Below are 25,115 nucleotides of genomic sequence, written 5' to 3' on the forward strand. Positions count from 1 at the left end.
GCCTTATATACTTTTATACCAATGTGGCAACAGTGTACTTCGATGTGGGATGTAGAATGAAACAGCAGTGTATGTGTTCTCACATGATGCCATCTGATCTCGTCAATAGGATTTATACTGTTTCCAACAGGTAATGGGCATTCTGCCCTGACTCGGAGTTCAAGTCTGAACTTCTCACAGAAACAGTCAAGCTGTAGCTCAAGAGCTGCTGCAAGGGTTTCTGATTGACTATTCAATGACTGGATCAACTATAACCTAGACAAACAAATCCACATCCGATTTTATTCAATAGCGGTGCATTTCATCTTGTCACTTTGTAAAATCAAACAGTAACACAGGACAGAAGAAAAAAATCTAATTTGCTTTATGAGCACTGGAAGACCAGATTTGGGCTTGGTATTTGACTCACTTCTGGTCAAAGCTGGCAGGTTGGATAGCATACTGGTTTTATCACCAGCCAGCTAAAGATGCCATTTGACCTCCACATTCTACAGCCTGACCTGGAGACTACATCAGATCTCAGCACCACCAACAGGGCACTCGTGCATTGCTTCTCTGTGGATTCAAGTGCTGCATCAAAAGCCAGAGACCATGCACTCCTGCATGCCATATCTAAACAGAATTTACTCATTCTCTCCACCACAGCATGCTGTGTGCTGGCTTTTCTGTCCCATTTACCTCTCATCTAGTCCTGCCATTCTCCTAAAATTTCACATCCAGGAAACTCAGATCAAATAAACCTAAAAGTCAAACTAAACTATGGGTCATGGGTTTATTTTTTTCTGGTATGTCTCTTCTAATAGCTAAAAAGTCTACTCAGGCTGTTCAGCTTTCGCAAGCTGCAGAGCACGATGCCTTCTGTGCTATATTTAGATGGCCACTAGTTAGCACCATTCTGTGTCAGCTTTCCAGCACAGATATAGTGGGATGTGGCTGGATTCCAAGCAACCTTTATAAAAACAACACCAGCAATATCAACATGGTATCTGTGAAGAGCCTTAGTATTCCTGAACTAGTTAAGATATGATGGTAAATATACATAATATCCTGCAAGCAGTTTTGCACCCAAACCCAGAAATTAGAAACTTACTTCAATGCTGAAGTACCCTCTGTCCACATAGTCCCCCAGGAAGAGGTATCGTGTGTTGGCAGGAGAACCTCCCACTTCAAACAGTTTCATCAAGTCAAAGAACTGACCATGGATGTCTCCACAAACTAGAAGAGAAGAAGAGCAATATTTAGATTCACCATGCAAAAATCATCTTAGGCACACACAATCCAAGTCACTGTGTTACAAGATATATTATGACAATTCTGTGTATCATTCACTAGTTAAACAGTGGTTGAGGACTGGCAGCTGGCCCAGCAGAAGCTGTTTTCTATGATGTACATCCATATATGTGTGTGCAAAATGCTACCAAATAACTAAGGGAGAGCCATCAGGTACATCTGATCTATAATTATTTTTATAGGTATCTGTCCATTCCTGGTACTGCTACCAAAGCTCACAATACTGGCAACAGCAGTAAGACAAACCAAAGCTACCCTGAAAAAGAGAACATGACCAAGGCAAGGTTACTCTTTCTTTTAAAATTACTCCTCTATTCTTCCTAGTCTTAAACCCAGAGGAACAGCAATAGCCTTTCCATAAAATGCAAAGCATACCTGTCCTGCGTAGGCCTGGTTAAACCAACACATTTCCGACTTCTGGTTTCTGAATAGAAAAACATCCTGCTTGCTTTCCCAAACCATGCCTTACACAAGAGGACAATGGTGTTTCACACTTTAACCTCTACCTCTTTATTTAACCTCCCATAATTATGATTTGTTCAACTTCATTGCAATGAAGTCAATCTAACAGACTGTTTCCCTAGAAAGAGCAGCCCCAATAAATGTGACAGACCAAGCACAATTGACACGCAGCCTAGGCTAAGCCAGGATGTCTCTGACTGGGCCTTAGGGGCAAGAGTTTGCTCTGCTCTCTTGTGAAACTGCAAACTCCCTGGTGGGGTGATTTCAAGCATTTGCAGGAAGGAACGCTTTTGGAGAACCCCATGGATGCCTAACTAAGGGTGCAGTGTCAAAATCTTCGTTTTGCCTTACTTTGTTTTTTCTGCTCAAGAGAAAACTTCCCCCATGCACATCCCATTTAGGGTCAAGGCCGGAGTTTTTATGGCAATGATCCTTAACAAAAGCGATGTTAACAGCCCTGACTGGAACTGAGATCAGTTTAGACTGGTTTTCCCTTCAGTGACCCAAGAAACAGATAAGATTTTCAGACTGTAAGGGTGATTTTGAAGTTACTGAATAAAACCAAGAGTCCAAGATGGGCCTTGTCTCACAGCAGCAGCCCACCTTAAGTAGAACTCAGATACTCTTTCAGGTAACAGTCTTGTTCCACCACAGATAAGCAAACCTCACATTTGTCAAGATGCCATGGAGAAGCTGAAGTCACAACTCCATATAGATACAAAAGGACTATATACAGCAGCTGCAACACCAAGTCCAACAAACCCACAGTGCAAAGTGCTCATGCGCTATTGTCTTTCATCTCAGTCCAGTTTCCATCATAGTTTTAGATGTGTATCATTTTTCCCTGAATGTATACACTAATAATAAGATCCATATAGTGTCATTCTATCAAAAAAAACTAAATACAAAAGCCAGAAAGAACCCCCATCCAAATTAAACCAACCACTCACCCACCCTCTTGGTAGAGAAAAAACCCACTGATACCTTAGTCACTGCTTTCATGAATATTTTTATGAAACTGGTGACACAATTCATGATTGCTGGCTAGCTGACCATTCTTCTGTGATAGTAACATGATATTTTCCCCATAAAATAGCATATTTTATCTTATCATCACTGTGATACACCATATAATCTTTTTACTAGTTGATTCCCCGCTGAGTTTTAGATGACAACTTTCATGCTAAAAGCCATCAAGCATTACAATTTCAACCTAAGAATAATATCTTCCATTAATTATGCAAAATAAATACTATTTAAATCCCCAAGTGGTATAACACCACCACTGTTTCTCTAAAAAAAATGTTTGTACCCCAAAGAAAAATTTTTTGTAACATCTTTATTTGAACACATTAATCTACCAAACCAATATACACTTCTTGACTGTACTCCTCTGCATGGACACTGTGGGAAGATTAAAAACACGTGTTGCGATTTGATGGCCAGGCAATCTGCTCTCCTAACTTCCAGCAGAAAAGCTTTTAGTTACATAACTGTACAGCTCTACCAATTATCGCCCGCCCCCATTTGCTCCAACTGCAAAAACCTGAAGTTGAACAAGACTGAAAGATTTTAAAATGGATTTAACGTTTTTACTTTTACTTAAAGCACAAAGAAACTAGACTTTTTTTTTTCTTTTGGTATGCAGATGTGAACAGGAAAATACACTGAAGCCATTACAGAGAAACCAGAAAGGTTAGAAAGCTTTCTGCAAGGAGCTGCATGTCCCTGAATTTGTCACAAGTTAGAAAAGCAATGAGCAAATCAGTGAACAGGACAGAAATAAAAAGTGCAAAGCTCTGCAATCCCACAAGTTGCAAAAGTCTGAATTGGTCTTGAAAATGGGTACTTGATGGATATTCTAGGCACTTTGCACAGAGCAGCCTACTTCTTTTAAACTTAGCAATAGATGCCGAAATGTATCCAGGAAGAACAAAACAAAACAAACCCCCCAAAAGATGGAAAGCTGAAAAGCCCAGTGCTAAAACTAACCTTGTCAATTAAAGTAGTTCCAAAAGAGAAGCTTAAAATCAGCAGGTAAAAGCAGAGGGAGGAAGATGCTCAAAATAAAGAGTTAGCATTGAGGTTTAATTTATTATGGTCAAATCCCAGAGTTCCTACTGGAAAACTACAATGTTAAATACAGTTAATCCAATTAGTATTTTGCCTAGAATAGGATGGTGTAGCTTACAGACTTTACACTTTCCAGGTTTGCATGTATAGGCTTGAAATGTCCTTGCAATGTAAAATCCATGTACTCAGATTCTGATGAATAGCCTGATTTACAAATTAATTAAAGGGGCAACTTTGCATGCATACAGTACTATGCTCCATTTATAGTTTGAAAAGAACTACAACTGCTTCTAAAGCTATAGTTCTGCTACCTTTCTTTTCCAACTCTAAATTCCTATGAATCTAAGATCTGGAAGATTTCCCAGGCAGTTGAATCAATGCTTTATCTTTCATCAGGTGGGGGCAAAAGAGATCCAGCATTATATTTCCATTCATAAAGGCAGAAACCTCCACCAGCCAATAACTCTGCCATAGTCTTCATGCCATGTTGCAGCTTCATATCAGTAACAAAGAACTTGCAGCACCATCCCACCAAGAGCACACAGGAGAGGTTCCATATCCACTCCACACTGCTAAGTCCACTACCTTGCTCCTTCTTGTTACAGGAAAAAAATAATTAAAAGCACACTAGTTATTATACATTCAGGTTTACTCTTTTACAAGCATCAGCATTGAATCTGTTGTTCCAGTTAATTCTGCCAGACACATCCTGTTTCCTTACAGCTGCACAGGCCCTCTTTTGGTACTGGAGCTCTTGCTATTAAACAACACGTGCACAGAGGTATGAACATTTTTTCATCATATACTAACAAAAAAAATCCACATCACAGTAAAGCAGGAAATTCAACTTTTAATGAAGATCTCAAGGATCAATGTACTTATGGATTTCAACTATGAACACAGGGAACATAAAGCATGGTTTCTATGTGCACAGGATTAACATTAAAAGCAGCTGCGTTCATACAAAAAAAAAAGGAAAAAAAAAAAAACAAAAAACAACAGAGGAGGAATTCACATGCTTTCCAAAATTACTGATTTCCCGAAAGTGCCGTCAAGTCACAGCCTTTTTACACTCATTAATTTATAATAACAAAGTAATCTGACAGCAATTTTTTCTCCCCTAAAAAGACAGCGTTGCTTAATTTACACAGTGCTTTTCAACTTCCTTTGTACCCTGAAATTGCCAGCTGGGCAACTTTTTCTACTCGCTTACTATTTTCAGGAATCAGTTCAGGCACTGAATTTGTTGCTTAAGAATTTGTCTCTCTGAGCCTGTCAACACCCTACCTAAACTCTCAAGGCAGCAAGCTCCAGCATGGCACAACACACTAGAAATGTTTCAAATGTAAAGAAATTTTAAAATTATTTGAAGCTAATAGCCTGATCTCCAACAAATTAACTGTTGCTACAATCAGAGAGTTTGAGAAACACTAATTGTTTGTGGACTCCTTAGAAATCTATCTCCATTGAGGAAGTTTTCAGGGAAGACATAGGGTCCCTTCACAAGATTCAAGTTCTCAGGACTGCCCTTGCGATTCCTGAGAAATCATGTTTCTGAGCAGCTTTTTCTACTTGTTATGATGGTACTTTCATCTACTACACAACCTTAACCTATAGCAGCAGGTTTTTTCTACTTTAACTGTCTATAAAATACCATTTTGTAATAAAAATAGAAACTGGACATGGGGGAGACACAGAAGAAATATTTTTGTCATCCTAATACAAATTAAATTATGTTTCTGATGGCTTCACTGCGAGGATTTCTCTTTGATTTATGTCAAAGGAACAAGCAATACTGAAACAGGAACCACTGATTTCAAGTGGTACTAACAGTGAAGGAAATTCAAAGCTGAGCAGTGTGTTTGCCAATTTATTTATAGACGACAAAGTGGTAAAACAGTGATTTAGAGTGCAATGTCTATTGGCACAAATAAAAAGTCTGTGAATGCTCTTCACATACCTTCCTTCAGATAACTAAATGCTCTTCACTACATACAAACTCAGTCCAAAGACTATTCTGTATGGCTTCCCACTCCAAATGGATATTAAGAACAAAATTTATATTCACAGCACACTAAACACTGTCAATTCAAAAATTTTCTATCTGCAACAGTTTGGATATGCTGCACTTATTTTCTCATTTATCAGGTATATACTTAATTGGTGTAACATTATAGTCTGATAGTAAAATACAATTACAGTTTCAAGTGAATTTTCATTCCATGTATCGCAAGATTATATTGCCATCTTCAAATACCAACAGGTATTAGGAGCAGATATGCAACACTATCACCAGCTCCAGAAGCAACCTTTGCAAACTCATACATGTATGACAATTAACAACAATCAAGCAAAGACATCTTTTAAACCACTGTGTAGGGAATCATATCCATCACTTGACAACTTGTTCTTTACATTCACTGAGTTAGGGATGTTTTTGCACTGAGTTCCAGAAGACTGTGCTTGAGCAAAGCAGCACACAATATTAAAAAACCTAAGGGAGAAAAACATCCTACTGAGTTACACTGCAGAATGCAGACTGCAAATCCCAAAGGAGGCTGCTTCGTATAATGTTTTGGAAGCATTTAGCTGCTTACCATTCCATTAGTGAGCACATGCTTCCAAGAGCTTACTGCTTTTCAAAGACACCTGGTACTTACAAAGCCTGACAGACAAAGAAATGATTGCACCATGTAAACCTGCACGTGTCTGAGCAGACTTGTGACTGGTCATTTGTACAGATCTACAAAGTAAGATGGTAAAGAGGCTGCATGTCCAATGAGAAGTATGTCCTGAACATTTCTCCGGGCAAGCAGTTTGAAGCAATGCAAAGTTACGAAAGGCTAAGTGAAGAAGCCAAATGAGGAAGGAGTACTTACAGTGGACAAAGGCAAAGCAAAATCAACTAGAACAACTTCTGTAGCTGAGTCATCAAAGACTGGGCTTCCTCAGAAAACTCATAAATACGAGGAAAAACAACTACAAGAGCTATATGCATGAAATTCTCAGGTGCTTCAAGAAAAACTACTGCTTGTTTTTGAAGGGTTCAACTATTAACCAGAAGGCTCTGATTTTCCTCAAAATTTAATAACAAAGTCACATATAAAGGTCACATGTCTTCAATTACACAATCTTACAGCTTGAATGAGCTTTGTATGCAAGCGTGTACCTGAGGAACATTATATATTGCCATAGCAATATGAAATGTTCAGAATGCCACAGTTTTATTCCACATATTTTTTTTTTTAATCACTAAATAAAGAGCAATTTTCTTCTTTATTTTCTGGAGAACAAGAAGGAAGAAGTACAAAATAAAAGACGAAACTGCAGAAGTTTTTATTTGCCTCTGCTCACTAAAGAACAGCTCAAGATACAAGGTTTGTGGTGGGTTAAGTCACACACACTGTTTCATTGCCATGCATTTCTGTTTGTGAGATGTTTAAAGAACTTGCAGACTTCATTACTTACTGAAATTAAGGTCAGAATCATGTAGACAGCTCACTAAGTAACTTGCCCTAAGAAAACAACTATAAGACTCAACATAATGGGCTTTAATATAAATGTTTGTTATACGAAGTCTATTGAACAACACAGCTCTATTTCCAAAAGAAGCATGATCTCATTCATATTCATATCTGGTTATCTAACGTGATTATAATAGGCTTTCATCTATCTTTTCCCTTCAATCATTGCATGCAAATTGATGAGTTTATACTACCAGAGTGAACTGGCATTAACAAAAAACTGCAATTACGTATTTTCATAAAGAGGCCTGGTTCACCAAAGATAAAACCAGAAACCATTAACCATACAGGTACAGCAAAGGAAACCACAAATTAAGCATCAAGGCCACATTTGCCAATGTAATTTGACTGACAACTTTCCTTCTTTGCATAGAGGAAAAAAAAAAAGGCAAAGAGCATCTTGGGAAAATCTGTTTTGTGTGCAACACATGAGGACATTATACTGTGTTCTGCTCTGCCAACACTTGCAACTCTAGTGTCTGTAAAGATCACCCACGCTCACTCCTTCTAATAGGAGTCAGTTTTCTCCCACCACCCCCTGAAGGCTAGAACAAATTAATGACACTTGATTTGAAGAGGCAGAGTGAAAAAGAGTAGAGAAGGGAAAACATCACATCAGAAAAGACCTTCAGGACAACAGTCATTAATATTCTCTGGTGAAGAAGGAAGCAAAAAAAAAACCCCAAACCCTAACCCACGTGGCAGAAGCCCTTCAAAATGCTAAACCTAGAAAAATATCTTCAGCACAAAGATTTTAAAAATAGCTCTACAATATTACTTTTTGTGTCACAATATTATTTGCAGTGTCTCAAAACAAAATAAAAACCAGGTACATAAGCCTAGCAAGCAGAGGAGTGCCTTTGTGTATATAGAAAATACCAGAAACAAGACTCAGGAAACAGGCTCTACCAAGTAATGCAAAACCTACATTGGCAGAGAAAAATCCCTTCTCTCCATGACCTTACCCCAGCTGAATTTTTCAGAAGAGTAAGTTGGTATTATAGCAGTGAGGTGCCAAATGAAAATTTTCAATTCCAGGTCAAAGCCACATAGCAGAGGTAGTAGAAAGGGGATGGTAATCTAGTGAATATTTTACAGATCTTTTTTTCCAAGATCAACAGAGGTAGCTGCTTTTATCACATATATCAGAAGGTGCTGAATTAGGTCACAGAGGGAGAAACAAAACGTGACAGGACTAAAACAGTATTCATTCCCATACCCATCCAAGAAACAAACAGCTCTTCCCCTGCCACCCTCCCAGGGTCAGCACTGCCCCTGAGCATCCTCCTTACCAAATGTAAAAGCAAGCATACTGTCATTATCTCCTGTTAATGCACCCTTAGCATCAGGGAGCAAGGCACATTCCACAAATAACTCCATCAGAAGGATTACTTGTGAGGAAAGTGCTTCATTGGTGTTTGGGTCAGGATTTCCAGCTCATATCCTGTGATCAAGGTTATTTATAGCAATAGGAAAACTCTCTTATTCTCAGTTTTACAGATGTACAAAAACAAAGGCCCAAGGAATTTTAACAGTTTATAAGGTCACAGGTTCAGTCAGTAGGAAGGCAGGGATAGCCTGACAGGGAACAATGCATCTTTATAATGCTGCCTCTAATTCAGTACATCAGAAGCAGACAGCCCTTTCAAGGAGGAAGGTAGATCCTGCAGAAGAAGTAGGCACAGCCTGGCTTTAAACACAATGCTCCAAATGAAATTTAGGGAAGGTGAAACAATGCAAAATGAAAAAAGGGCTTTTGAAGAGGAGAAGCTGAAATAACAGGATAATTTTTTTTGCTGATAATTTAATTCAGCTCTTAGGAACAGGTTTCTCTACAATCAGTATTTCTCTCATAAATCCCAGCCCCAGTAAAGTTAAAACACAGGCACTAGTATTACATGGATACAGTGATAGTTATATAAAGCCCAAAGAAAGCCGCAGTTATTTACAGGGGCTTGACGGATAGTATCCTTGTTTGCTCTTCTTACTGCAGAATTTCAGAGCCGTGTTACCATCACAGACTGCAATCCAATTGCCTTCCAAGTACCCAGAAACTTACAAGATTTTACAGGTAGCAGTATTAGCATGTCAAGCTTCAGTATATGAATGCCTAGTATCTAAACACCCAATCACAAAAACTTCATGTTGGCTGGTAACATAGGTTTTCCATTTTCACCTGGGGATAACATTTGTTGTCACAGTTTCCTCATTCTGTGCCATCACAGCCATACTTTATGCTTTATGCCACCCCCACTAAGTGTTTTATTAAGAATCAGAAGCCACACTATTATAAAGAGCATCCTCCTTCCTTCAGTGCAATGATTTGTCTTATCAGTGGAAAACAAACATCTACTCATCACAAAAAACTGCATTTCTTTGTTACCTTTGGATCTATAGCACTCTGTATTTCCCAGAAACAGAAGGGAAAATACAAATAGTATTTCTCAGATTCCTGTGCTCTTAATTAGCTACCATCAGTCTCAACATGGATACTTGTATGCATCCTGAGTTGGAAGAGCCAGCACAATTAGCTTAAAGAAATTCAGTGAAGCGCAGCATTTGGGCTATATTCAGAGGCATGAATGAAAAGAACCAGCAGTGAAGACCTACTGACCTTTAATCTGAGTTTCTGCACCCATCTTAGTGGGCTTGAGCCATTACTTTAATCCAGCCTTTCTGTACTATGAGTGTTCATGTGATAGGATATGGGTATAAGGTAAAGGAAAGCAAGCAATGTGCAAGTTTCCCCAGTTCTAGTTTAAGACACAGAAAATGACTTTTTGAAATTATAGAATCTAAATTCCATAATCAAAGTCTTATGCAAATCTAATTCTGGTGAAAAATGCTTAACCTTTGAGGAAGGTGTTTTCAAGAGAAAGCTCTCAAAAGTAATTTTTTGTCCTGGTAAAAGCTCACATGATAATTAGTTAGGAGAGCCAGTGCAAGGAGGAGCTGACCACATTGATTTCCTCTTGATGAAAACATAAACATGATCTTGAGTAGGTGGTTAAATCCATACGCTGATCCTAAATCAACATGAATCATAGAATGGTTGGGGTTAAAAAACACCTTTAAGAATACCAGTTTGTTCCAGAAACAAACTGCTATCACTTAATGATGATTATGAAAACAAACACAAAGAAGTCATGTTGATGAACTGAATAGCCTTAATTATATTTCTTTGTAGAACCTTGTTATTAGGCACATAATGAGTGTAAGCAAGTTAGAAAGGACTCAGGGTGGCACCAGGGGTGGCAGCCAGGCAGATCTGGGCTAGCTCTTGCACTATGGTCCTCAAGCAAGCTAACCAGTCCCTCACACTATATTAAGAATTGTTTTCCTAATGTCTGGCTGAAGAGGGAAAAAAAAAAGTCAGAGGAAGGGAGTGACAGGAAAGAAGTATTATTTCAGCAGACAGCCAATAACCACATCACAAGCAGTAAATTGTTCTGGGAGGTAAGAGAGTACTGCTATTCAGAAACAGAGGTAAGAAGAAAAGGCCACCAACTTGCAAAGAAAGTATCAGGTGAAAAAAACTGAAGAAGAATTCTGTTACACTGACTTGGCATTTATGGCACTGTTCTGGTCTGTAGTCTACCACTAATCTCAAATATGGTATCCTTTCCGGCTTCTAATATAGGATTAGTAAATATATTTTTAATGATTACAGACCAGACATTCCAAGGGGAGGTGAGTGTTTAATATGGTATCAATCAAACAAGATTTCTTTGGCATTTGATTTGTGAATTAAGTGTATACGAATTCAGTATCGCCATCCAAGGATCTCCACACCTTACACTTTGCACTTGCAGGATAAAGAACTCTGCTGCTTGAATGAGCCCCAGCCAAACAGATAATACAAATTATATGTAACACAATCCCATCAGAGCACACAGCAAAGTAATGCTTGAATGGGGCAGTAAGAGATGAGCATTTCCCTGTTTCCATTCCATGCAAGTTGGGTAATGGTGATTTTTTTTTTTTTTAAAACACAACACTATGTTTATGCAGGGATTGAAGAAGTTAAGGCCTTATTTCAGAAGAACTTTCCTCTTTAACTCACTTGCTCCCTAGAATGACTCACTTTTCAGAAAGAACATTATCTGCTTTTGGCTAATATCAAATATAGTATCAGTTTAAGTCATTACAGAAAATGTTCTTTCCAACTATAATGACCTACAACACTAACCCCCAAACCAGCCATAGATTAGTTTACTTTTGTCATGGAAGAAGAAAAAAAAGTCCTTTTCATGATATTAAAACAATTGCATTTATCTCCTTGTCTCTCTTTAGCATGCAGTTCCTGCAGCTTTAAATTCAGCTCGTAACTGTAGGAAACGAGGACCATGAAAACATTCCTGGTGAAATGTTTCACCACCAGTTGGAAATGCTCACAGTTACAGAGTATCTTTCTTACATTAAATTCTTCATCTAGCATGTTATTAATCTGTCTGGTGTTTGTAACTCCTCATTACCACTAACTTTCAGAGAGAAATGCCACTACCTCTTACAGGCTGTGAGGTTCCATCCCACGCAGGCTGGTGACAACCTGACCTCTGCAGTATGTGCTTCTGTTCAACAAAGCAGAGTCAAGCAAAAACCCAAGGAAGTGCTCAAAACCACAGACCCTTATCAAGGCAACTCCATGAGTCTCTCTGACCAGAGTCCTTCACTAGAACAATGAAATCATCAACCAAAATGGTGAAATATCATGGGAAGCTGAACATTCACTAAAACAAGAAAAAAACTTAGTATTACAAAAAAAAACCCTCAAAACCCAAATGCAAAATAAAGAGTGTCAACTTCCCCACACAGTCAAGGCAATGCAGTAAATCTAGCAATGATACTAATTGTCTTGCAGCAAAATTGCTGTAATTGGTGAGGAAAACACCCAACACACAAGACTCCATTGTGTTTTTAAGCAATCATGCCTGCATCTACGCTGGATTTATAAAGCTTTATAGGTCTATTGATACTTACAGATGCTTAAATTTTACATTGTTGCTTACTACCATCCACATACCGTCAGACAGAAAGTTTGGACTCCAGCACCCTGAAAGAAATTGTAACTCCAACTTCAGTTCAATAGACCTTCACTACAAGGAATGAGTCCACTCAGATTTCCTATTCATTCATTTCCTTATTAATGTCTAATTCCCTTTTTTTTTTTATAATGACTAGCTTAACTAACCATCTTTTTTACACGAGAAAAATAGGAAACCTGGTATCTTCTATACTGATGCCATTTATATTATTTTTTATGCATATTTCTAGCTATTCGATTCCTTGCTTGCAAACAGGCAAGAAGCTTTATTCCCAAGAACACACTGCCTTGACTTAATGAAACAAAATCTTTTGCTCTCTTTATACATTCCTTTATGAGGCACAGATTGCTGCTGCTGCTGCTTCTCCTTTGTAATGATTAGTACAACGGATCGGTCAAACATGGCTCTCAACAGTCCAGCAATTTCAGGAAAATAGTTCTCTTGTGGATTTGTTACTGTCAAGTGAAAAATGTGTACTAAGAAAAAAAATATGCTATTTGCACTTCATGGACTTTCCAGGTTGCTTGCTCCTCTTTTGGACTGCAATAATCTGGTTATTTGAAGTGACCTAAAGGCAGAAACCTTTCAGGCACATAAAAACAATAAAATTCTAATGTATTCATATGTTTGTTAGAGCTTGCCTGTGCTTCACTGAAACTGCAGAAATTGCTTGGCTGTCTGTTTTTTAGCCTCTTGTATCTGGCTAAGTAATAAAAAAAAAAAACCCTCTTGGATCGTAAACCTGTATTTATTGCATCCAAAAGTTTTCTTGTACTCCAGAAGTTTTATAACCTATATTTTCATTGAAAATTTTATATGATATTCTTATGTATCTATATTTCAAATTGAAATACTTACTACTCAACTAGGTAGGGAAAATTCAAAAAAGACCTTCAACAGTCTGTCTACTATAAATAGACTGCAAGAAAGCTGAAAAGCATGTGATCAAAAGAAAAAAGAAAGCAGCAAAATCAACAGAAGACTCTTATAAAAAAAGGAAGACACATCATTGTGACAAATAAAATGAGAGTCAGTGAAGACAGGACCTTATCTTCAGAAAACATACAAGTAAGGCAATCGGGTTTTAGAAGATCATTACCCACAAAAGAAAATAATTGTGTGTGTGTCTTTTTGGTGACCAAGCAAAGCAGGGATATCTATGCATCATAGGAAGCAGAGCTGATGAATGTGCTATGAAATAACCAAGGGAAAAGAACAGGCTTTCAAGCCATTTTTCTCCTTTTCCATGCTGTCCCAGACAACAACCAATTCTGAAATAAAAAGAAAAAATATAAACCCTCCCCAACAAATAATTCTCTTACCTCAAAAGAATGCACATACAGCTAAGAAATACTTGAGGTTTTCCACCAAAGAACAGATATATAAATGTTAGTCCTTTGTTTAAGAATTATAAAAGTCTAAAAGACTATTTTAGGTATTAAATACATGAAAAAAGTAATCTTTGTTAATTTCAAATACCTTTTCAGCTTTGATTAAAGGCTCACTGAAACTGGACCACATAGAAAAGACCTAAAACTCTGGAAATGTTTTGACAATTTCTCTTAGAGGATCAAGGATTAGAAACTTGCCATGGACAACATTACTGTAATCTCTTCCATCAAGGACTGGCCAAGTATGCAACTACAGGGGATCCAAGGATCTGGGCAGGGTCTAGAAGATCCTCCTCCAATTTTGGAAGTGTCTGAGCTGTCCGTTCCAAGCTGAGCAAGGAACAATTTCCAGTCCTGAGCTTCAGACGGAAAGGACTCAGGACTTTCTTTGAGCCCCTCTCATTGATCTACTCTTAGAAACAAACAGCAGCAATAGGGAATCGAAAGAACGAAGCTACATCAGACTTCTGCAGTCTAGCAAGGCTTCTCCACCAGGCACAATCGTGCAAGTCCAGAAAGCAGTGTGCTCCTTTTTTTCCCCTTTTAAAATTGTTACAACAAAGTTCTCCTATAGGTATTCGTATCTCTGCTAAAAAACCCCAAACCAACAAAACAAACAAAAAACCCAACAACAAACAACAGCAACAAAACCATAAAAAATCTATTTAATGCTATTTAAACCACACATTCTTATCAAGCTATCAGTAGCAGCATGGATAACAGTATGGATCAGATGCAATTTGCATTGGAGCAATGATTCTTAATATTCCCTGTACTGCTTGTCTCAGAATTGTTCCTGGCAGGCTTATTGTATATAACTGAATACAAATAGCTCTCTTATATAAAAGTAACTCAACTAACGAAGAAAATTTTTGCAATTTAAATAAATTTGTGGGCAGTGTATACCCAAGAAACTTATTAGCATTCTAGGAGTCCTTTCACAATAAAATCTATATCCATTTGCAAACTGAGTCACATAGATCTCATTTACAAACTATTGTCTCATTTCAGAAAAAAACCACCTCCAAGAATGCTTGCAAAAGAGAACAAAATACCTAAATAAACACTTACTGCTTGTTTTCTTTATGGGTTTGGTACTCAAAGTTAGTAAATATCATTGTCTTTCTTGCTTTGCTTTAATGATGTTGTGAAATGCAAAAGGGGTCTCATACCCCTGAAAAAGCATTACAAGATAGAGTCATTGAGAACTGGACTAACCCTGTCATCTTTCTGTAGATCATTCATAATAATGATTTGTGGGATTATTTCACACCTGACTAGCCAAAATACTTTTCTATATTGAAGTTCTGTCTTTAACAGAGGTTTTTATTTGCCACCTACAAGAACAGTATTCTGTGAAGTTCCTTTCAAAATAAAAGGGTAAAGAACCATCATTTAAGATAATTTTTCACTGGACTGCAGCACTGCTGTGCTTTTCAAGGCAGCCCTTGAACATGGACGCTCTAATGATCTAAGCTCACTAACCAGAAAGATATAAATCATCATTACAGCAGGAAACAGACTGCAACATTTAAAACTCAATTAGAGGCAATGCAAGCAAGTGGTAGGCTGCAAAACCTGGCTTTTCTGTCAAATCAAAAATTTAGCAGAAGAATCAACACATGCCTCTTTTGCTACTTTAGTGCTGGGCAATCAGGAAGTATTTCACTGCTGCAAATGGCAACAGTAAAAGAGTTTATTGGGAAACTTAAAAGGCCATTTCTATTACTTGTATGTTCACTTTAGTTTTTATAATTGTTATCTACAGGGCTCTAATATTCATTCCTAACTGCTGACACAGTTTTTGACCTGCTAACCAGCATGAAGTTGTTTTGTTAGCATTTGTAAAAACAGAAAGCTAATTAATATTAAGAGTGCATCTTGGTTTTTAAAATACATTAATTCACTAAACTTTTAGAAACTGAAAATTCATATTTTGCAATTGCTGACGGATACATTCCAGAGAAATGGAATGTCAAGAGAAGAGGAAAGCACAAGGTGTTGAGGAGCAATTTCTAAGCTGCAAGAGGTCACTTTACCTGTTCCTCAAACTCCCTTCACAAACAAAGAGATCATTCTACAAAAAGAATGGTAATCTTCTGCATTCAAGAGGAAACAAAAAAGGCTGTATTTTTCTTCCAAGACCATGTGTATCCTGAGCAAAATACAAAGGGTGCCTAAATACAAATAGAGGGAAAATATATTGATTTAATCACAGTTTAGCTGTCTTTTATTGCCCTGTTTAGGAATGAAGACATTGAGGGGTTCAGTTTGACAAATGAAGACTTTACAAGAAATTACAGAAAGAGCAACACTAAGGAAAACAATAGGATCATGAAAATATATCTATAAACTTTTGAAGTAAAGTATAGGCACAGTGTTAAAATTCTTCTGAATATATGCTTTAGAACTGCGATTTCCTACTTTAGTTTTGCTCTTCCCCTAGTGCTTCATTTCACCCTATTTTTCAGTATGTCAGGACAAAGACAGCAGAGCTACAGCAGAAGAGAAGGAAGGGAGCACAGTTTTCTAGGCCCCTGCTTGTCCTGACACTGGGACTGCATCAAAACCTGGGACACAGAATTGATTCCCAATCTCAGTGCTGGAACAACTTCATACTTAACTGAGAGGCCAAGAATAAATTAAGTACAGATGGAAAAAAAAAAAGTCCCGAATAGAATTTTGAGACAACAGCTGTCATTTAATAATCTACCACTGTATTTTATTTTTAAGTGATGTAAGCCAGAAAAAATCTGCCATTCTGAAAGGAATGAGTAAACAAAACCAGTGTGTATATTCAAAGTCAGAATCAAGTTTCACGCTTAGTTCACGACATTTTTTACAGAAAATGGGTCCTCTGTAATCATCAGTCTAATGCTACCCATATACATGAGTCATATACAGATTTTGCGTGCGAGAGAAAAATTCTCCCTCATCGCCACCGTAATATTAGAGAGATATTTATTTCAACAGAAAACAAAACAAAAAGAGAAGTTTGTTGCTGTTTCCACTGAAAACCATCAGGAAAAAAAGGTGAAAAATAGCAGCTCCATCAACATACAAAAAATGCATATGAGACTGCAAAACAGCATTGAAGTTTATCTCCAACCCTTTAAACTCTGCTGAAGTCCTGTACTTTTCATACTTCATCTACCAAGAAAAGCTGCATCAGCTCAGACTCTGATTTGGTATGAATCAAGCACCTGTGTAAGAGTCAGCACCAAGGCCTCCTCATCATGAAGGCAGCATCCCTTCCTGCATAGGACTTACACTGCAGCATCACAGGCAACACGTTCATTGTGGCACTGCAATGACTGGTGTGGAGCCAGGTTATCCTGCCTTGTGCTGCCAGGCTGAGCAAGGACCAGAATGGATGGCCAGTAGACTCAGAACTGTTGAAAAACATCTGATGGCCTACAGCAGGTGGTGTTCCTTTCCAGGACTAGCTACATCTCCCTTACTTCTTGTTTAAAAAAATAATAATACTTCCAGAAAGACAGTGCGCTGTTAATCAATGTGTAGTAATCACAATGCAAAATGGCTGTCAAACGTTAGGTGGCTACTATACAATAAAGTAAGGCAGTATCTGGTGGCTGCACTTCAAATACATTTTTAAGGATTGTGAAGGGCAGGGTCAGTGTAATGTGGAGGTAGGTACCATGCTACACTGAGGAGCCCTATTACACTAGCCACTAAATTGAGCAGGTGTACAGCCTACAATACAACACACTTAGCCCTCACTTCAGAAACTCACGCCAATTCTTTTTCCTTTCAATTCAGCTTTATTTGATTTTTCCATTCAAACCTAATTCTGCTTCTCTTCACCTCCGGGGAAAGTAGTTCCTGCTGTATTAGGTTTAGAGAGAGCATGCCTGATGTTAATACTACATGGGAATGCATCAGATAGTCATTATTTGAAAAGGATTTACAGCATTTCCAATTGAAAATAAACACTGTAAACCAGAAATTACTAAATCTAAACGAAACCTGTTGGTAAGATGCCTTGGCATGAACAAGAATTAAGGAAAACATCCAGAGTACTACCTATTTTTACAACTAATTACCAACAAGTGTTATTAGACCATTTTCCTTCACCTTAGCTGTTCATCTCAAGGGTTTATCTTTGGTAGGGTGACAGCAAAAGGAAGGGAAAAAAAATCCACTAACTCCAAGCCTAGAGTCACTTAAATCAACCTTTGCTCAGAAAGCTGAAGTTCACAGCTCAAAATATAACCTACTGTGTAGCACAATAGCTTTAGAACAGCATTATTATTTAACTTAGAATAGTAACAATTACACTGGATAAGACTAAAACCCCCAGAAGGACCTGAGACACTAGAAGAAACATCATCTTATAGATTTGAAATAAAGGAAATGAAAGCCCCATATGGTAAACTTTACTTTCATAAAGCAAAGATTTGACATCATCAGTGGCATAATCCACATAGGATTAAGTACCAACCAAGATGAGCTGTCACAAACTGAAGACAGACCAAGAGACTGTACAACTAGATGGAGAATTCACAGGAGGTAACTAACATGCTCCTCCTGCTCACATCTCCTTTGTCCTGTCAGTGCCTCTCAGATGCTGTAATCCATGAGTGGATCCAAGCATATTAGAGATCAACCGGAGCTGGCCAGCAGCAATAGGGAATCTCCCCAAGAAACAAGTTAAATTAGCCCATCTGAAGCTCCAGACTCTGCAATCAAACCAGGGCAGGTGTCCGTGCTACCCTGTTTAGCCAATGACTCCTGGTTTCTCTACAGCAGATCACTGCAACAGCAGGTAGGAAGAAAAAGGCTTCCAGGTGGGAGCTTTCACTCACTGGTGGTAAGTGCACACTGAGGGAGGCAGCTACCTCAAGTGTGTGCTGTTGGGCATGTTTTGGTTTTGCCTATCCATACTTTTGCTATTAGAGAACACGCACAAGTTTAAGCACATGGTCCAGAGCAGACTGCCAGCAAACTGACAAGCCCCAAACAAGCATAAAAGAAATGACTGGAGAGGAATCATTCCCCCATGTCTTCTGAAATACTATCCCAGTAACACCAGCTCTGTGGAAATCTGGACAGGGTTACTGAATGGTATGTTGCCCTGCGCAGCTCATGTTGCTCTCCCACATAAAGTCTCTTATCGCACACTCTAAGATGGAGAAGAATCCCATTAGCATTTCTATTAAAAGGGCTTTGAAACCAAATCCTGGAGTTAGCAAGCATGAAACATCAACCACAAAACACATCTAAAAAGCTTTTGGTTTCCCAGGAAGGCTTTGGCTTTTTTTCCTTGCTACTTTCCTTTACAGCAAATCAAATAATAATAACAAATGGTTCTGATAATTAAATGCCTCCACATGTTACTGGAGGCGTTTGTTTCGCTGCACTTACATAGAAGTACAATAACTGTATGGTATGCTGCAGCAGAGTTTATTCTTTAAGAGTACTCCTCATGTACTTCCTCAGGAAAGAAAATTATTAACTCACCAGATGCAACAGATACTGACGTTTCTCCATGATCTGGATCAAGCCAAAACACAGCGTAACACAAGTTATTCTATACTAACCTAAACCCCTACATTAAAGAGAACAAACAAGAGCTATAAACAAAAAGACCTATTCCTCACCTGATATTTCCTAACTATATGTCCCTAGAAGTGTAAAGGAATTTCAGCAATATCTGTTTCACTTCTAAGACTTAATTCAAATCTTCATGTAATAACTCTGCTTGAACTCATAAAGAGGACTTGGTAGGCTATGCTGGCTTTCCAAAACAAAAGCTAGAAGATTCAAAAAAAGTCACAAAAGACAGCATGTTGCCTAATGACTCCTAACAGAGGACTAGGCAGGCTACTGTAAATGACAAAAAAAATGTAAGTACCAAAGAAAACATTTCTTCTTCCATACTATTAGTGTAAAGAAAGTGCCTGTGACTTCATGATACTGAGAGTCATAAGAGGAGAAAATAACTTTCAAGACAGAGCCTAGAAATGTGCAATGACTTTGAAAACCTCATAAAACTAATAAAAATGCTTCAAAAATATCAGTACCCATCTTCTTACTACTCTTAATTACTCATAATCACTGCTAATTAATAGTAAGCAATCTTATATTGGAATTTGTCCTCTATTTTCCCCTTACTGAACTGACTTCACAAATTATATACCGAAACTGTAATTTACTTCATGGGTTGTAGAAAGCTGAGTACCTTTCCACCTTTGACAACTCTGCATCTTTCTGACTCATGGTGATACAGTAAAACAAGAGCATAGTTCAGTTGCAGAAATCAATCTGTATCTTTTTCAAATAAGCTCCTTGCAATTCATTCTCCCAACACATAATAGCAAGGTTTATAACCCCAGCGGGAGACTGTGTTAATAGCACTGCTCTTCCCACATGGGAACAAGCAGCTGTAAGAACATGTGCACTAGCATACTCAAAACATGCAATTATTAGTTTGAATAAGATACCAAAGTGTTAAAATATCTTAATGGGTAAAAAAAATTCACTTGGATGCTGAATGATCCACAGTGAAGACATCTTGGCTTTTGTTTTTTTTAACTCCCAAATTGATAGCATCCTCTTCTGGCACAAACTGCTGTTATTAGTCACAGAAGCTTTTTTAAAATTTATTTAATAAGTCAAGTTTCTCCAGCCAAGAAATCACGGGCACGTAACCTCATCAGCATGAAGAACAGATGGACATTCCCAATAGGGTCTCCTATCCCCCCCCCCAGCCCAGCCTCCTCTTCCCAGCATGCTCAATATTCTTAAGTGATGGGATAGAGGTTTGGATGCCAGCACTACTACCCACGTGCTCAACTTGTAGAGTGCCCACTTCAGTTATTTGGCCCACTCAGTCATGTTGCAGGAGCCAAATATCAGTGACTTACACGATGTTCAGGCTCCTCTCATTTTCTGCTGACAAAGCACTATTGTTTCTTCGCTGGATATATATTGCCAACAGACACAAGAGTAAATAAAAATAATGCAACTGACCTAGTCTTTTAAACTGCCTCCAAAGGCTTATACTACAGTTTTCTGTACAACAGAAATTCAACCCCCTAAGTATGCCACCAGTTTTGAAAAGGAAATCCTGTGAAATTAAATCAACAGCTCTTGGACTCTTCTGTTTTCTTCCTAATTCTGCTCTACCTCCAGTGAAACCCTGTAAATCAGGCAGAAGCACCAACTCCCACCAGCACCTACAACTGGAAGACTTCACAACAGACTAGTGCTTCTAAATTGTCAAGATACTGAAACAAACTTACTTTCCTTTCAAGATGTGGTGGTGTTCTTCAACAGGCCCTTTCCTCACCATACTCTAAAGCTATTTCAGAGATACTCTAAAGAGGCTTTTGAATTTATTCTTCAGAATCTGAAGATCCATTTTTATACTGCAATATGAAATCTCAAAAGAAAGCACCAAGAATTTTGGCTCATGTGTTAATTAAAAAAAAAAAAAAAAAAAAAAAAAAGTGGCTACTTCTACCCTAACACTGCTTTCAGAAGTCCCCAGAGGGCTAACTAAAGACTTTCCAGTGGTATCATAGTATAGGAAGATACCATGCATGCAATGAGAACAGTTCAGTCAACTGTGCCTCTCATCATAGACAGAGAACTTTTCTTCTAATTCCAAGCTGACCTTTTATCTTTATTAATAGGCGACCAGCCATTTTTGTACCACCACTGGCTTTTAAAGAAAATATACCATTGTTCCTCTGGCTGTTTCACCTCAACCTTTTGTTTTCAGTATACACTGTTCTACTGCTTCTGCATCCTTCATCCTTGGAGCATTTTGTCTGTGCTTGCTTTTGTTTAATTTCAACTTGAACACAATCAGAAACATGTTCGTTATTCCAGAAAAGTTTAACCAGGGCTTCTAACCACACGCAGATGAAAATCAGCTCAACACTTGCCTGTGTTTATTAGAAATGTCTTCTCAGACAAGACAGAATTTCTTTTTTTCACACTTACAGCCATTCTGCCATTAACTGTGAAAGCCAGGACTTTCTCCTCCACAGACAAGATGATGAGCAGGATGCTAACAACAGAAACACTCAGCTTCGTGAACAAAACTAAGGACTTCATCCCATTTTTACTACTGCAACCTTTAATACATTCCAGTTCTTCCCTCATTTCCAGTCCTCTATTTGACAGTGCCTCCCACAGAGTGTCCTCAGCAGAATTTATTAGCACATGCCCACTCTCTTATGCCAAGATAATTAATGAAAATATTATATAAAATTTGTCTCCTGATGAACCTCTAAGCCTTCTGGAAAGTGGCACTTCCTTCAACAGGGCTCAGGGCACCTCATTTTAGCAAGGTTTGCAGAGTTTTGGTGAGAGTCACAAGCCTGGTGACCTCAGTGATGACTTGACTTCCTAGATGCCCAGTCTACACTGAAGCTCTCACACAGGCCTAGAATAAACTGATTGCAATATTACAAAGGGAGTATCTTCACCCTAAATTATGGTGTCCTGTGATACTCTTCTGGAATGAATTGTTACACCCAGTACTAAGTTCCAGCCCAGAATGATGTGACCTAGCAGCTTTTTCCATTGCTGTTGTGCTTCCTCAGAGCTGTCTCCTGTCTCCAACATCTGCACTTGCATCTGGAGAGAGTGAAGTAGATAACTTTGTAAAATATAATCTATTAGACACTATGCCTGCTCACTTTTCTTGCCTGGCTCCCCTCTTCTTTATGATCAACATCTTTGTTACCCCTCCTGTTACATGTTGCAAGGGCATTCATTTCATACTTTGCAAGGATGCTGCAGCCAGCTTTGTAACAGACCACCCTGATGGCCAAAGTCATACTTCAACAACTTTTCTCCATAACTCTGCAATCTGTGATCAACATTGTCCTCAGCATTCTGTCCTTAATTAAGATGCCAAGTGTGTCCAAACAACAACAGAAAAATGAGATCACACAAATGTGTTCACTGAAAGCAGACAATATAATCAAGTCATCAGTGCAAAATTGCTGGGTTACCCTCCCCTCAACACATGCCTAAACAAGGACACAGCCTAAGAAAAAGTCTGTAAGGACATAGCATCACATCAATTCTGAAACTCTAGGTAAGAAACCTGTAGTTCACACAGCTATTCACAAGACACAAAGGCAGTTCATCTCCTAATGTTACCATTAAAAATCATCTACGCACAGCAAGCCTAAATCAGCAGGGGGACTGGCCTGGGTAATCTTCAGAGGTCCTTTCCAACCTCAGCCATTCTGTGACAACATTAGAGCAGGATGCCCTAAACATCTTAGAAATGCCTAAAATTTTGCCTCTCCATCTCCCCTCCTCCCATTTGCTCTAGAAAGATAGTAAGCTGTGACATCTCAGATGCATAACAACTGGCAGCCACAAGCCTTCTAATAATTGACCATCAGTCCCTTTGTCTTTGGAAACAGCATGGTACTGTCAACACAGCTTTAGCTCAACAAAAAGCTTTACTAGCTGTGGTACTACAGACTGAGTACCATACATACAGGAAAAAGTAATGAAAATAAAAATCAAAGCAAGTCTCTTAATTCCAGTGAACCACAGCAGCTACAATGAAGCAGAATGAAGGAGCTCCTCTTTTTTCTTATCTGCCTGCCAGATACCTGTTCCCAAAAAACATTAACAGCTTGCTTTACCTCAAGCACATGCAAAATTATTAATTGTACCTTGAACACCAGCAAGGTTTCAAAGCTGCACTGACAGAACCCTTGTAACAGTAGGGCAAAGCTCCTACACAGAGGCCTGTATATGGTTGGTTGCAAGTGGTTCATCAGCTAATGGTTCATTAGGATGACCAAAGTTCAGCTGACCAAAGTCCAGATGGACAGCAAAAGCCACATCCTTCTTCTAAGCACCCTGCAAGGTGGTTTCCTAATTGCACACTGCTGCAATGTCTTGGAGCAGGCTCTTTTACTATCTGCAGAGAAAAGTCCCTTGTCATCCCAAATGTTTGTAACCCATATGCTCTAGATCATCCGAGGTGTGATGCACACTCTGCTCCTGTCAATCAGCACTTATCACAGGAGAGAGGCTTTGCTCAGGAAGACAACTACAGCTCTAGACAGCTGGCTGTCCCTTTTAACCTTATTTTCTGTTTGGTGCAACTGCAGACAAGAGACATTGCTGCTTACATTACTGCTAAAGCTACTGGTCAAGTTCATATGAAGTTCATATCAAGTTCAACCAGGGAAGTGCTGGACTCTGCGCTGGGATGGAGCAACCCTGGATGTACAGACTGGGGAATGAGTTGTTGGAAAGCAGCGCTGTGGAAAGGGACCTGAGGGTCCTGGTTAGCTCAAAGTTGACTATGAATCAGCAGTGCCTTGGCAGCCAAGAAGGCCAACCATGCCCTGGGGTGCATCAGGCACAGCATCTCCAGCCAAGCCTGAAGTTGTGTCAGGGGAGGTTTAGGTTGGATATTAGAAAATGATTCTTCACCCAGAGGGTAGATGGGTACTGGAACAGGCTCCCCAGGGCAGTGGTCACAGCACCAGCCTGGGAGAGTTCAATAAGCGTTTGGTCAGGCACAGGGTGTGACTCTTGGGGATGGTCCGGTGCAGGGCCAGAAGCTGGACTTGATGATCCTTGAAGGTCCCTTCCAACTCAGATTATTCTATGATTCTGTAATTCCCTAGCAGCACATCAGACGTCTGGTATGACACAGCCACCACACAGAAACAGGGCAAACCTGGCACACCATCCAAGTACTGCCCCCGCAAGGGAGAGTATTGTTCACCAGCAATGATCTATTACCTATTTGACAAAAGCAGCAGCTACATATCCTGAATTAGGCACCTCTGTAGGTGACTCAAGAGAGGAATTACAGGTTGTTTTGTTTTTCTTGACCTTAACACCCAGGCACAGAATTTCAGACTCTATCTTCACCCCCCACTCTGCGTGCAAGCCACCCCACAGCGCAGTCTCTGCAGCAATAAGCAGCATGGGCCACCCTCCCATGCCACTGAGCTCACAACTTAGAAGTTTAACCCTTCTTGAAAGAAGCTTGCACTGAAATACAAAAACTTACAAGTGGCACCAGCTCCATACTATTTAGTACAAAGACATTGCCATATTCTTGTCAAAAACCCAAACACTTTCAATAGCTAAAACAATGGTATTTTAAATCCCACTGTTTGATTAGACCTGGTTGGTGGATGTGCAGATAGGCATACTGGCCCATCCACACAGGTGAAGTCATGGACAAGGGATCCTTCTGCTGGCATCTGAGTAACATGGTCCAGTGAAAGGTGTCCCTGTCCGTGGCAGGGGTGAGGGAACCAGATGATCTTTAACGTCCTTTCTAACCCAAACCATTCTATGACTCT

General features: G+C 39.0%; 1 protein-coding gene across 3 annotated transcripts in view; it reads right to left on the minus strand.

The window, feature by feature from the left end:
* PPP3CA (protein phosphatase 3 catalytic subunit alpha) overlaps nucleotides 1–25,115 on the minus strand; it is a 181,044-nt gene that overhangs the window by 48,301 nt on the left and 107,628 nt on the right. For all 3 annotated transcript variants that reach the window (XM_069013248.1, XM_069013250.1, XM_069013249.1), the window contains one exon: nucleotides 1,091–1,215. In XM_069013248.1, coding sequence (XP_068869349.1) covers nucleotides 1,091–1,215 — 125 coding nt within the window. The remainder of the gene's footprint in view (nucleotides 1–1,090; nucleotides 1,216–25,115) is intronic.

The sequence above is a fragment of the Aphelocoma coerulescens genome, chromosome 4 (genome assembly GCF_041296385.1).
Source record: "Aphelocoma coerulescens isolate FSJ_1873_10779 chromosome 4, UR_Acoe_1.0, whole genome shotgun sequence".
In the NCBI taxonomy this organism is placed as follows: domain Eukaryota; kingdom Metazoa; phylum Chordata; class Aves; order Passeriformes; family Corvidae; genus Aphelocoma; species Aphelocoma coerulescens.